Raw genomic sequence first — 12,975 nt, forward strand, 5'->3', positions numbered from 1 at the left:
TATTAAGCTTTCGGTTGACTTCCCTTACTAGAACAGTGAACCAGCTTTTTCTTAAAATAGTCCCGAAATTATTCAGACAATAAAACCAAAAGAGAAAATTTTGAGAACTCATAGTTTTGCACAGAGGTAGAGTTAAGCTCTCTCCCTCTAAAACCCACTAGCTACTAAAAATTGTTAGCTTTCTGTGTCATATGAAGTGGAAGACACAGCTTTGATCTGATTTTTGGTCTATTTGTGCTGAAGTTAATGCAAGTAATGCCAGCTCGTCCTTAATATTTCATGAGCCAGAGTGAGTTGGATTTTTTCTGGTGATGAGTGTGCCACAGGATAACCTGCCAGCATTCTCAAACTTAAAACCCGCTGACTTCAAGATCCCACAAAACTGTAGAAACATTGCTGTTAACTGGATTCATTTCATTTCCCAGCTGCTAATAACAGGTGGGAGTCTTGGGCAGGTAGAGGGCCTGTTTGTGACTTAATTGGCTTCAGGTGATCGGTGTTTATGCCTGGAGCATGTGATTCAGAGAAAGATGTATTCACCTGTGGCTGTTTTCAGAGCAGGTAGCTAAACCCAGGGAGAGTTCAGCAGTGAAATCTTCCCTGCTGCTTTCAGTTGGTCTGTTTTTCAAACTCCATTGTGTAGATTCTTTTTTAATTTTATTGAAGTATAGTTGATTTACTATGCTGTGTTAATTTCTGCTGTACAGCAAAGTGATTCAGTTATACATATATATATTCTTTTTCATATTCTTTTCCATTATGGTTTATCAGAGGATATTGAATAGAGTTCCCTGTGCTCTACAGTAGGACCTTGTTGATTATCCATTGTGTAGATTCTTTTTTTTTCCTTTTTTTTTTGGCCACGCCGTGCAGCATGTGGGATCTTAGTTCCCCGACCAGGGATCGAACTCGCACCCCCTGCATTGGAAGCATGGAGTCTTACCCACTGGACCGCCAGGGAAGTCCCCATTGTGTAGATTCTTGAATGAAAGAGAAGCAGCAGCCAAAAAAGACTTCCTGTCGGATTAATGAGCCTCAAAGCCCCTCATCCTCAGAAATAGCTCCCATCTGGGTTCTGGAAGCCTCGTGCTCAGCACACCAGATTGGCCCTCCTCCCTCACGAACAAGTCCCTTTCAACAGTCCCTTCCCCAGCCTGTGCCCTGGATTTCTTCCAGTTCTACCAGGGGTGAGGGGCTCGGACTGAGAGGGACCTGGATCATAGCTTCCTCCACCCCCGCCCCCGGGGTGAGCACCAGACCCCAAGGAGAACCTGCAGGAGGCCCGCCCAACCCTCCACCATGTCACCACCACCACCGAGCACACCCTGGATGTGCTCGCCCTGCAGGCAGGGTCAGTGCAGAGCCTGTAACTAATGTGAATCTGTGAAAAATCATCTTTTGCATCCAGTGGGGAAGTATGTTAGAAAAAGCTTTCCCAGGCTGGGAAAACTTAGAAGGTAGAAAGACCAAAAGGAGGCTAAAATTAGGAGCAAATGGGGCTAAATGCTCAGAAACATTACTGCAGAGAACAAGGAAATGAGAGTGTCTCTGGAGGATGCTGTGCAGAGAATATTCCTGAAAGAGCGTTCTTTTGATGCACATTGGTACCAGTCAAGGGGAGCTCAGAAAACAGCAAAAGGAAAATGAACAGACGTGGCTCCGGAGGAAAGGAGCTTTGTTCCTAATACAGAGCAGCAACAAAGACCTGGTCGTTTGAACAGGCTCCAAAAAATATCGGGAGGGATCTTTATAGGGCGAGACTGAAGAAATAAGGTAAAATTACCGCCCTAGCATAGTGCTGTGAGAGGAGGTCGGATACTTATGGTTCAGGAGGGAGATTCTCCTTCATTTATTAGATAGTAAACTTTTCTAAAGAGAAACTTCTTATCAACTCTTGGATTACCCTGAAGTAATGTTTGTGTAGGAAAAGGCAGAATAAAAACTTGATTCTCTGTCCTTATTTACCAGTTTTCAAAATCAGTTGGTTCCCTAACATTTTCTAAAAGTAACAGTGTTTTACTATCACTGTGAAATCACAGATTTACACACATATGATGTTTCAGTTCATTGCAGTTAATATTCTTATTGATACTTAAACTTTCTCATACTTGGCAGGGGCAGCCTTGTTTATATTTGCTCATGGCTCTGAAGTTTAGCATTTTTATATAATCAAATCTGCCAATCTTTTGTGGTCTCTGGGGGGAACAGTAGTTACCTTATGATACATCTAGGCATCTAAACTATGAGATACTAGCCAACTATTGAATGAATGAGATAGAGCTACATGTACTGTCCAGGAAGATTTCTGAGACATTTTTAAAGTAAAAAATATAAGGCACAGAGTCACACATAGCGTCCAAGGACACTTAGATAAGCATGCTAAAACTATGTTTTAAACTAAAGTTAATTACACGTTCTTAATTTCATAGAAGTGGTTCTGGAAAGAATCACATCAAACCTTAAAGCTGGTTATTTCTGGGGGTGGGAGAAGGATTGGAAAGTTCAGAGGAGCTGTGATTTCTCTATGTACCTCTGTTCTGGATAGAAGCCTAGTTGAATGTTCACCAGCATGTATTCATGTTTTGTTGGGGATTTTTTTTTTTAATTTATTTTTATTTATTTATTTTTTTGGCTGCGTTGGGTCTTTGTTTCTGCGCGAGGGCTTTCTCTAGTTGCGGCAAGCGGGGGCCACTCTTCATCGCGGTGCCCGGGCCTCTCACTATCGTGGCCTCTCTTGTTGCGGAGCACAGGCTCCAGACGCGCAGGCTCAGTAGTTGTGGCTCACGGGCTCAGCTGCTCCGCGGCATGTGGGATCCGCCCAGACCAGGGCCCAAACCCGTGTCCCCCGCGTTGGCAGGCAGACTCTCAACCACTGTGCCACCAGGGAAGACCCTGAACATTATTCTCTTAATTAGCCTTGAATACTGCTCAACCAATCAGACCTCTCAGGTGGGATGTTAATGGAACGACTTGTTCTACATATGGTACAGTAAAACTCTTTAGCGCAGCAGAAGTACAGTCATTATTTTGTATGAGGTATGATGTTAAACAAAGCATCTGTTATCGTTTGAACTGTTCATTCATTCAGCCAACCTCTTCTTACCATCCGCTCTTCTAAGCACAGAGGTTCCAGCCCTTCTGTGCTCGCTTCAGTGCGATGACTGAACCCACCCATAGAAGGGATAAGAGAATCTCTTAAGACGGTATTAGACTCTACTTTTCTACCTCTGTTTTCATTTCTCGAATAAATGAACAAATAATCTGGGTATACCCAAACACAATAGAAACAAATCATTACTCGAGAAGCAAAGCATTTGGGTTGTGCCTTTGTCTTTTCTGAGACACTTAAGTTGGAGAAACCTAATTCACTCCGGTGTGGGCAGTAGACCACGTGTCCTAATGTGAAAAGAACCTCAGTGCTTTGTCAGGTGAAAAAGAGAGGCACGGGGTGGTGTGTATACTATGCTCGCATTTTCTTAAAAGTGTATAAATGTGTGTAGCTATCTGGAAGGACATACAAAAAACAGATAATGATGTTTTCCTCTAGGAGTTTTCATAGCAAATCCTTCGGTATGGTCTGGTTTTTCCTACCATGGGCGTGTGTTATTTTCATTTTTAAAATGACTTTTAATATAACATCATTAATAAAGTATCACCTTGTTTCATCAGCTCAGCTCTAGATTAAAGTAGCCAGTCATCTGGACGCGAATGGGGATGATTCATTCTGGAAAGAAGCATTAAAATGGCTTCACAGGAGCCCCTGACTATGTTAGACATTGTCGTGCGTTAAATTGTATCCCCCCCAAAATATGTTGAAGTCTAATATGGCTGAATGTTTGTGTCCCCCCCCAACAAAATTCATAGGTTGAAATCCTAACCCCTAAAGATGGTGGTATTAGTGGTGGAGCCCTTGGGAGCCCTCATGAATGGGATGAATGCTCTCATAAAAGAGGCTCCAGAGAGATCCCTAGTCCCCTTCACCTTGTGAGGACACAGCAGGAAGGTACCAGCTCTGAACCACCAGGAAGAGTGCCCTCGCCAGATTGTGACCTGCTGGCTCCCTGATCTCAGACTTCCAGCCTCCGGAACTCTGAGAAGTAAATATCTGTTGTTTATAAGGCCCCAGTCTGTGGTCTTTTGTTATGGCAGCCCGAACGGGCTAAGACTAAGTCCTAACCCTGGTACTTGTAAATGTGGCCTTATTTGGAAAAAGGGCTTTTGCAGATGTAATCAAGTGAAGATGAGGTCATACTAGATTAGGATGTCTTTATAAAGAGAGAGAGCTCGCGACACACAGAGGAATTTCTCCTCTCAAATTTCCTTATGTTCTGGCTTAACTCTTTCAGAGCCCATCATGTCCTACTGATGATAAGATTGTGTTTCTAAAGGTCGCTGAGGATGGTTTTGAATGTATGTCCTTTAAGGTTCTTGGTTCTCCTTCATCAGGATCTTGTCTATGATTCTACACCTTATGGAACATGGACTCAGGTCTCAGGCCCTTCTAAGAGAGAAGATTTTTTTCACACAATACTCGATGTTTCATCATATTCCCAATGCGTAATTCAATAATGGCTATTTTTAGAATTTGGAAACCATAATGAAAATAAATAGCTATTCATGGAATCCAACCACCAAGTTCAAGCTTACCAGAAAATAAGAAATAACTTTTCTGAGCTAATCATGGTCTGGTTAAAATTTTTTCTAACTGGTTACTGCTTTCAACTCCAAATTACCAGAAGATTGCGATCAAGATTAAGAATTTACCTTGGGGAACTTCCCTGGTGGCGCAGTGGTTAAGAATCCACCTGCCAATGCAGGGGACATGGGTTCGAGCCCTGGTCCGGGAAGATCCCACATGCCACGGAGCAGCTAAGCCCGTGCGCCACAACTCCTGAGCCTGCGTTCTAGAGCCCGCGAGCCACAACTACTGAAGCCTGCACACCTAGAGCCTGTGCTCCGCAACAAGAGAAGCCACCACAATGAGAAGCCACCACACCACAGCGAAGACCCAGTGCAGCCAAAAAAAAAAAGAATTTACCTTATTTACCTTGGCTTTTGCTTGAACTTTGAAAGAGTTCTCTTGAATGCTGGGTTTCTAGGACTGGAAAAGCAGTGTTTGAGTAGGATCATCTCTTAGCTAAATCCGAATATTTAATAAACTGCCAACCTGTTTTTCCCATTTCCTCAGGCTGCCATAAATTATAGAAAATGTTTCTGAGGTCACTGACATTGGTTTTACATTCATCTAACTTCTGAGCCTTGGGCTCCTCAAGCAAAGGCAGCCAGTTACTGGGGCCTCATGTATGTGGCATGCTTGGGTCATCCCAACAGACACTGAAATGATGGCCAGCAGTCTGTGCCAGACACACACCAGGGGAAGAATAGAATAGCAATATCAAAGGAGCACTGGTTCCATGTTACTTAGAAAAAGCAAATGGAAATGAAATGTGTGTGGAGTTCTCCCACACATATGATGGAGGCGAAGAAAAAGATGCAAGCTAGTTTGGCTAATCAGACCACATGTCAATGTCTGAAAGGATGAGCTGAACTAACATAAATGACAATGGCATATTTTTTAAATCTTGTAAATAGGTAGCATTCATTTAATATATGTTGTTAGTCTTCATATTAACTAGCTATGACATTTAAAAAATTAATTCTTGGACATATGTATATGTGTAACTGATTCACTTTGTTATAAAGCAGAAACTAACACACCATTGTAAAGCAATTATACTCCAATAAAGATGTTAAAAAGAAAAATTAATTCTCTACAAATATTTAGTGACACTAAATATGCAACTCTCCCATAAGCAACTTTTTTTTTTTTTGAAAGGAACCTTAAGAGGTTTTATTGTAAAAGTAAATAAAAGCTTTGAAAAATCCATTTAAGTTATTTTGACCGTATATGTGGAACCGTGGGCCAGAATCAGGAAGATCCAAGTTAAGAGCGATGACACCTTTCCACTTTTGTGGCAGCCCTGATAGAAAATGTGTCCCTTGGGACTTCTCTGGCAGTCCAGTGGTTAGGACTCGGCGATGGGGCCCCGGTTCAATCCCTGAGGTTCCTAGAGTAGTCTGATTTACAGAAACAGAAAGTAGAATGGGGGTTGCAAAGATGCCGCATCCACTTTCCAGGCCATCCGCTCTCCCCAGACAGCAGGAAACGCCCAAGGTACACTCCTCACCTCTTCTCTGCTGGGCTTCCATCACTTTCCATAGTTTCTGGGAAATTCAGGCTTCCCTTCCCTTTCCACGGCTCCAAGAACCTATTTGCATTTTGAACAAGCCTGCTGTAATTTAAAGCATCTCGATCTGACAATTAAGATGACTAATAATGAAAAGTTCCAGTAAATTTGAAAACTAGATGAAAGGGATGGATTTTTTTCAGGAAATGAAAAATACCATATTGACTCAAAGCCGGGAAGAAACTATGAAAAAAACAGAAATCAAAGAGTAAATTGAAAACATCGTCAGCAAGCCACGCCTGAAAGGTTCTAGTAATTTTACCGGCAGATTCTACATATCTTCAGGGAAAAAATAATTCTCTTAGAAAAAAGGAAAGATAAATAGATTTTAAAACTCCCTAAAAAAATTACCAAATCAATTTCAGCAGTATAATAAAAGACTAATCATCTTTTAGACCCAACAAGAGTTTACTTAGTAAGGTAAGTGTGATTCAACATCAAGAAATGCATTTGGGGGGCTTCCCTGGTGGCACAGCGGTTAACAATCTGCCTGCCAGTGCAGGGGACACAGGTTTGAGCCCTGGTCCAGAAAGATCCCACATGCCGCGGAACAACTAAGCCGGTGCACCACAACTGCTGAGCCTGCGCTCTAGAGCCCGCGAGCCACAACTACTGAAGCCCGCGCACCTAGAGCCCATGCTCCACAAGAAGAGAAGCCACTGTAATGAGAAGCCCGCGCACCGCAACGAAGATCAGCCCCCGCTCGCCGCAACTAGAGAAAGCCCGCGCGCAGCAACGAAGACCCAACGCAGCCAAATTAATTAATTAATTTAATTAAAAAGAAAAATAGAAATGCATTTGGGACTCCCCTGGAGGTCCAGTGGTCAGGTCTCTGTGCTTCCACTGCAGGGGGCTCAGGTTCAATGCCTGGTCAGGGAACTAAGATCCCACACGCCACCCAGCGCGGCCAAAAAAAAAAAAAAAAAGAAATGCATTAATGTGATTCACTTCATTAACTATTCAAAGGAGGAAATTCATATGATCATCTCAAACGATCTTTTTTTTAATGCGATAGAATTAGACATTTTGGAAACTTCATTAAGGAAAATTTTCAAACATACATAAATGTAGTGAGGCTAGTATAACAAACACCATGGTCAATGACACAACTTCAACAATTATCAACATTTTGCTTATCTTTATATTCATGTTTTAGTAACATTTTTAGCTTCCTCTCAGGCTCTCACATTTCACCACTGCTCAGCAGGGCCTGGGTATCGTGACCACTCCCGCCACGAAACATGCCAACAGCTAGTGACTGAGTGAAAACCATGCCTATTAATTTAGAATTTTGAGGAACTGAGAGATGATAGCTTGTTAGTAAATTTTACAGGAATGGCATATATTTCTATGTACTTGTGTATTTAAAGTTTTAAATGATTTAAGATGTCAGAATTACTGAACCATGTGTAAGAATTCCAAGAAACCATACAAGAAACTGTAATGATATTCAGAGGAAAAATTAAATAGATTCTGAGACCAAGTTGAGACTCTACAAAGATGAACTGAGACATAGAACACTGAGAAAAGAAATGAGGGATTATAAATTAGGAAAATGGTTAACATCCCAGGACTAATCCAATACAAATGACAAAAGAACATAATCATCAAGCATTAGTCAATGTGGAAGAACACACTGGAGAAACACGTTACAACTGTAAACAGTGCAGTACCTTTTAACACAGTCTCAGCAACATACACCTCTCATTTTGTCTGATAAAAGACTTTCATGCTCAAAAGAAGACAATGAGATATATATATAATCCTTCCAGCAACTATCAAAAAGGTATAAGTCCATCAGTACGTGAGTGGATAAGGAAATTGTGGTACATCTATACAATGGAATACTGCTCAGAAATACAGAGGAATGAACAATACAACAATCACAAAATAACTATGCTGAATGAAGAAAGCCAGATAAAAAAGAGTAGATGTCGTATGATTCCATTTATATAAAATGCTAGTAAAGGCAAATTAATATATAGTAAGAGAAAACAGATCAGTGACTATCTGGGGCCGGCAGGTACAAGAGGGAGGGGTCCCAAGTGATGTGAAGAAACTTCTGAGCTTGATGATGTGGTCTTGACTGTGGTCGTGGTGTCACAAGTATATACATGTCTAAACATCAATAAACATGTGCCATTTATTGCATGTCTGTTAGACCTCAATAAAGCTGTTTTCAAAAGTGTATAAGAACAGACTTTGATGAGATTTGCCTCTGATTTCTGAAGGCTATATTTAGTCATGAGAAACCTTGTGATGTTCTCTAAGAGTTTACTCACTAAATCATCAAGCTTCTTCCAGGTAAGCTGGCACTCTGTATCCCCAGGTTCTGCATCCATGGATTCAACCAACCTCAGATCAAAAATACTGGGAAAAACTCCAGAAAGTTCCAAAAATCAAAACTTGAATTTTGCCTTGCACTGGCAACTATTCACATGGCCTTTACGTTGTATTAGGTATTACAAGTAATCTAGAGATAATTTAAAGCGTCCAGGAGGATGTGCACAGGTTATGTGCAAATACCACATCATTTTATGTAAGGGACTTGAGCATCTGTGAACTTTGGTATCCTGGGGGTCCTGGAACCAGTCCCCCATGGGTGCTGAGGGACAACTGTATTTACAAAGAAATAGGTGTGTACGAACAAATAAAATATGTTGACTATTAAGATAGGCTGGCACAACTTATTTTATACTATGTAAGCAATATAAGAAAACTTACTTAACTTGGTAAAGTTATCTTCTCCCAGAAACCTCCGACACACATCACACATACAGGGAAAATACTGTCAGTCTTCTCATTAAAGTCATAAAGAAAAGAAAAGTGCCTGACAGTATTTCTACTTTTCAATATTTACTGAACTTCCTGGCCAGTGAAGTAAGACCAAGGAGAGGAAAGAGGTATATACCTTGGAAAGGGACAGAAAGTAAAGTGTGATTATTTATAGACAGTATCTAACTAGGAAACGAGATTCTAACAAGAGAATTAACAGAAAGACTCGTAAAACTAAGAGAAGTCAATAGAGAGGTCAGATAGAGTGTCATTAGCCTTCCTAGACTCTGAAGTAACTATTTAGAAACATGGGGCGGGGGGAGGTATTTACAACAGCAGCAAAAATTGACCTCTAAAATATTCAGGAAAAAACCTATCAAAAATATGCAGAACCTCTTTGAGGACAACTCTTAAACTGTACGTAAGACAGGGGTTAATTGAATAGCTATTTCATGACCGACTGGGGAGACCCAGTCTCGCAAAGACGTTGAAACCCACTGACATGACCACGTCACAATCCTTCCTTCTTTTGAGAAGCAATGGGGATTTTGTTTTTAATGAGGCAAAGTGCATCAGTATCTCTGAGAAAATAAGTTACCCGGAGCATCTTTCGCTGAGAGCATCTTTGTTTGGAGACTGTGCTGGCGTGTCCTTGCCTCTCCGTGTCCTGAATGAAGTGAAACCATTGTCAGTCTCTGGCTCCACTGAAATGCCGCGGATGCGGTGAGAACGTGATGCCAGAGGAGCCCAGCTTCTCCCCCAGGGGCATTCAAAGGGGTCCACTCAGGAGGCTGGACCACCCAGGCTGGGCGCTGTGGACGGGTGTTGTAAGCATGGTTCTGGCTGTGGAGGAAGGGACAGTAAATCCCTCTGACGGGTCTCTCGTTCTGTCTTGGAACTTACATCCCAGGATGATTAAAAGACAAGGGCCAGTCCTGAGTAGTAGTTGCCATCCAAGCTCCTACTGCTTGCCGCAGGACAGGCCAATAAATCAAGAGACGCGCTGTCGAGGCAGGGAACAGCGACTTTATTCGGAGAGCCAGCAGACCAAGAAGATGACGGACCAGGGTCTCAAAGAACCATCTTCCACAAATTAGAGTTCAGGCTTCTTTTATACTCAAAGGGGAGGCAGTAAAGTCGAGCACTTCCTGGTTCTGGGTGGCCTCCGGACGGGCTGTGTGAGTTTCTTCCTTCCTGCAGCCATTCACAGGTGGGCCTGGTCAGGATGTTTCTTGTGAGCTAAACAAAGGTATTTTAGCTTAACGCTCATTACCTGGGAGGCAGGTTTCTCAGAGATGGTCTGTTATGTATAATTTAAGCTTCTAGGCAGCATCCCTTTAGCGATGAACTTGTAATAGAACAATGGTTCTTCCACGTTCCACAGTCATCCCTGATAGCTACTGAAACAGATGTCATTTCTCGCAAATGTTTCTCGTAAATCCAGTGTGGTCCTTATCAGATTCCCGCATGGTATTTATGAGCTGATTCCAAAATTCCACTGGAACACAAACAGGCAAGAACAGCCAAAAAGGTTTTTTGGTTTTAATTCATAACCTTTTTTTTTTTTTTCCCCTGGCTGTGCCATGGCAGCTTGTGGGATCTCAGTTCCCCGGCCAGGAATTGAACCCGGGCTACAGCAGTGAAAGCCCAGAATCCTAACCACTAGGCCACCAGGGAACTCCCTGGTTTTAATTCATGAAGAGAATTTAACTTACCCAATATGAAAACATATAATAAAAGTATGATAATTAAAACAAAGTCCAACAGCATATAAGGATAAGTAATAGTAGGGATAGATAAATCTAATGTTGGAATAGAATATCAAATTCAGAATTTGATTCCAAAGCTCTATTTAAGGTTCTTTAACACAGATTGGATTTTTTTTTTCTTTTACCGCACCAACAATTCAAACCATTGTATCAAAAATAAAAACGGACACAGCAATTTCTCGTTTCTTATGCTGCGTTTATATTTTTCTCCTTCAGCCATTCCTGTAGTTCTCAGGCAAGGCGAGGGATGAAGCGGTTTCCGACCGTGCAGTGTCCAGGGAGGAAGGCCAGGGCACCGTCCCTACAGGTGGCAGGATGGGGGTGGGTCACTGTCCTGAGCCGGGCTCGCGTCCTGGGCATCCCTGAGTAGGACTGCGCACGGGCGCGGCTCCAAGGGCTTGGCAGCTGCGATCCAGCTGCCCCTGTAACTGCCCCCCCTCCTCACGATGGTCCAGCGGGGGGCGGGGAGGACTCGAGCTACGAAATGCACCTGTGGTAGGTCCTCACCGCAATGTCTAAGGGATGTGATGCCAGCGTCTGTCTCCTTGACCCAACTGTGAGCGCCTTAGCACGGGGACCCCCCCCCCCCCATTCGTCGTTTCACTCCTAGAATTTACCACAGTGCTTCTAGACAGGGAATAAATGTTTGGTCAATGAATGGATGCTAAGCACCCAATTTTGCCAGAATTCGCAGAAATGATCTGGAGAGAGTCACACTGCATCTTCTCAATGATGCAAACGACAGCGGAATCGGAATCTCCAGCTTATGTGGTGCTAACTCTGCCCCCGCTCCCCTTTTACTTCCCCCGTTGCAGCCGATGCGATCAGAACGCATGGAGATGCGAAAGCGGCAGGTGTGCGCAGCCCAGGGGCCCGCAGCGTCCGCCCCAGGCCAGCACGGAGTGGGGAACCGGGGGTCCAACGCTTGCTGCTTCTGTTGGTGCTGCTGTTGTAGCTGCTCTTGGTAAGGTTTGCGGCTCTTCGTGAACGCGCTCCTGGTAGGAAAACGGTACCCTGCATGGTGCCAGTTGATGATGAATGCAGTAAGTGCTTTTAAGCAGCTGCTATATGCCTGCCTCTGATGTGGGTTCTGTAAAGGACGACAACAAAAACAAACAAACCCAAGAGGAGGCTGCATCCTAGCTCTGGAGAGACATATGCAAATCCCCGAAATCAGGCTAACTAATGTATATCAAATATCTAAAGAACAATCTAAGGCAGCTGACGATTGAATATTAATATCTGGGCAGAAAGGAGTGAACTCAAGGCCCTCCAGTTGGTAACAAAGGCTTCATGGAGGACTTCGAATTTAATCTGGGTCTTTAAGTTTAGGGTTATGAAGGAGAATGAGCCTGCATTTTATATTCTGCTGCTTCTGTTTTATTAATATTGTTTTTTAATAAAGAAAAATGTCAAAACCTAAGCTTGACAGAGAGGGGAAAATCTAAAAATATAGGCTCACTTACTAGTAGTGGAAGATTCACAATCATTGCTTTAAAAAAAGAGATACAACTTGAGCATTTGAGTCACTGTTGAAGATCTGGAGAAACGGGGCTGATTTACAACCAGAAATCACAGGAACATTAGGTTGCATTTCTGAAATCTTGGATATGAAACGTGCTTCGTGACAGCCAAATGTGTGCATAGCTTTAGGCAATTAACTTATTGTAAATTTATTTGGGCTTGACTGCAAGTTAGACCAAGACCTCACTATCCCGTGGAGAAGGAAAACTGGGATTGATCAGGGACGTAGAACCATTAGAACTGGGGATGGGCGGGGTGGAGGCTGAAGGTGAAAAGTCCGGGATGGTTTGGGCTGCTCCTGCTTGCCTCGGGCTGGTGTTAATTTCCAGAAAGTTCCAGGCCAGTGCCTCTGAGGATGGATGTTACCCTGATGCTGGGAGGTCTGTCCATTCGGGACAGAACCCCAGACTCAAGTGGGAATATGGGGGAGAGTGGCTGACCAGAGCCGAGCAGCCCGGAGTTTAAAGTGAGCCTTCAGCCCTGACAAGGGGTCTAGAGGACCCGGCAGGAGACGGGAGGAAAGGGCGCGTTGGCACCCCCAACGCACCGAGGTGTCCAGGACCCCCGCTAGTCGGGGAGGGGACCTACCAGGGGTGAAGAGACGGCACTGAGGCCCCTTTTCCGCCCTTTCACTGCTCATCAGGCTCAGTGAGATGACG

The 12,975-nt window shown here is 43.3% G+C and overlaps 1 protein-coding gene across 3 annotated transcripts in view; it reads left to right on the top strand.

The window, feature by feature from the left end:
- The window catches only part of RGS20 (regulator of G protein signaling 20), a 76,255-nt gene that overhangs the window by 47,757 nt on the left and 15,523 nt on the right, over window positions 1-12,975 (top strand). For all 3 annotated transcript variants that reach the window (XM_061171665.1, XM_061171666.1, XM_061171667.1), the window contains one exon: window positions 11,608-11,756. In XM_061171665.1, coding sequence (XP_061027648.1) covers window positions 11,608-11,756 — 149 coding nt within the window. The remainder of the gene's footprint in view (window positions 1-11,607; window positions 11,757-12,975) is intronic.

Source organism: Eubalaena glacialis, chromosome 17 (genome assembly GCF_028564815.1).
Source record: "Eubalaena glacialis isolate mEubGla1 chromosome 17, mEubGla1.1.hap2.+ XY, whole genome shotgun sequence".
Lineage (NCBI taxonomy): Eukaryota > Metazoa > Chordata > Mammalia > Artiodactyla > Balaenidae > Eubalaena > Eubalaena glacialis.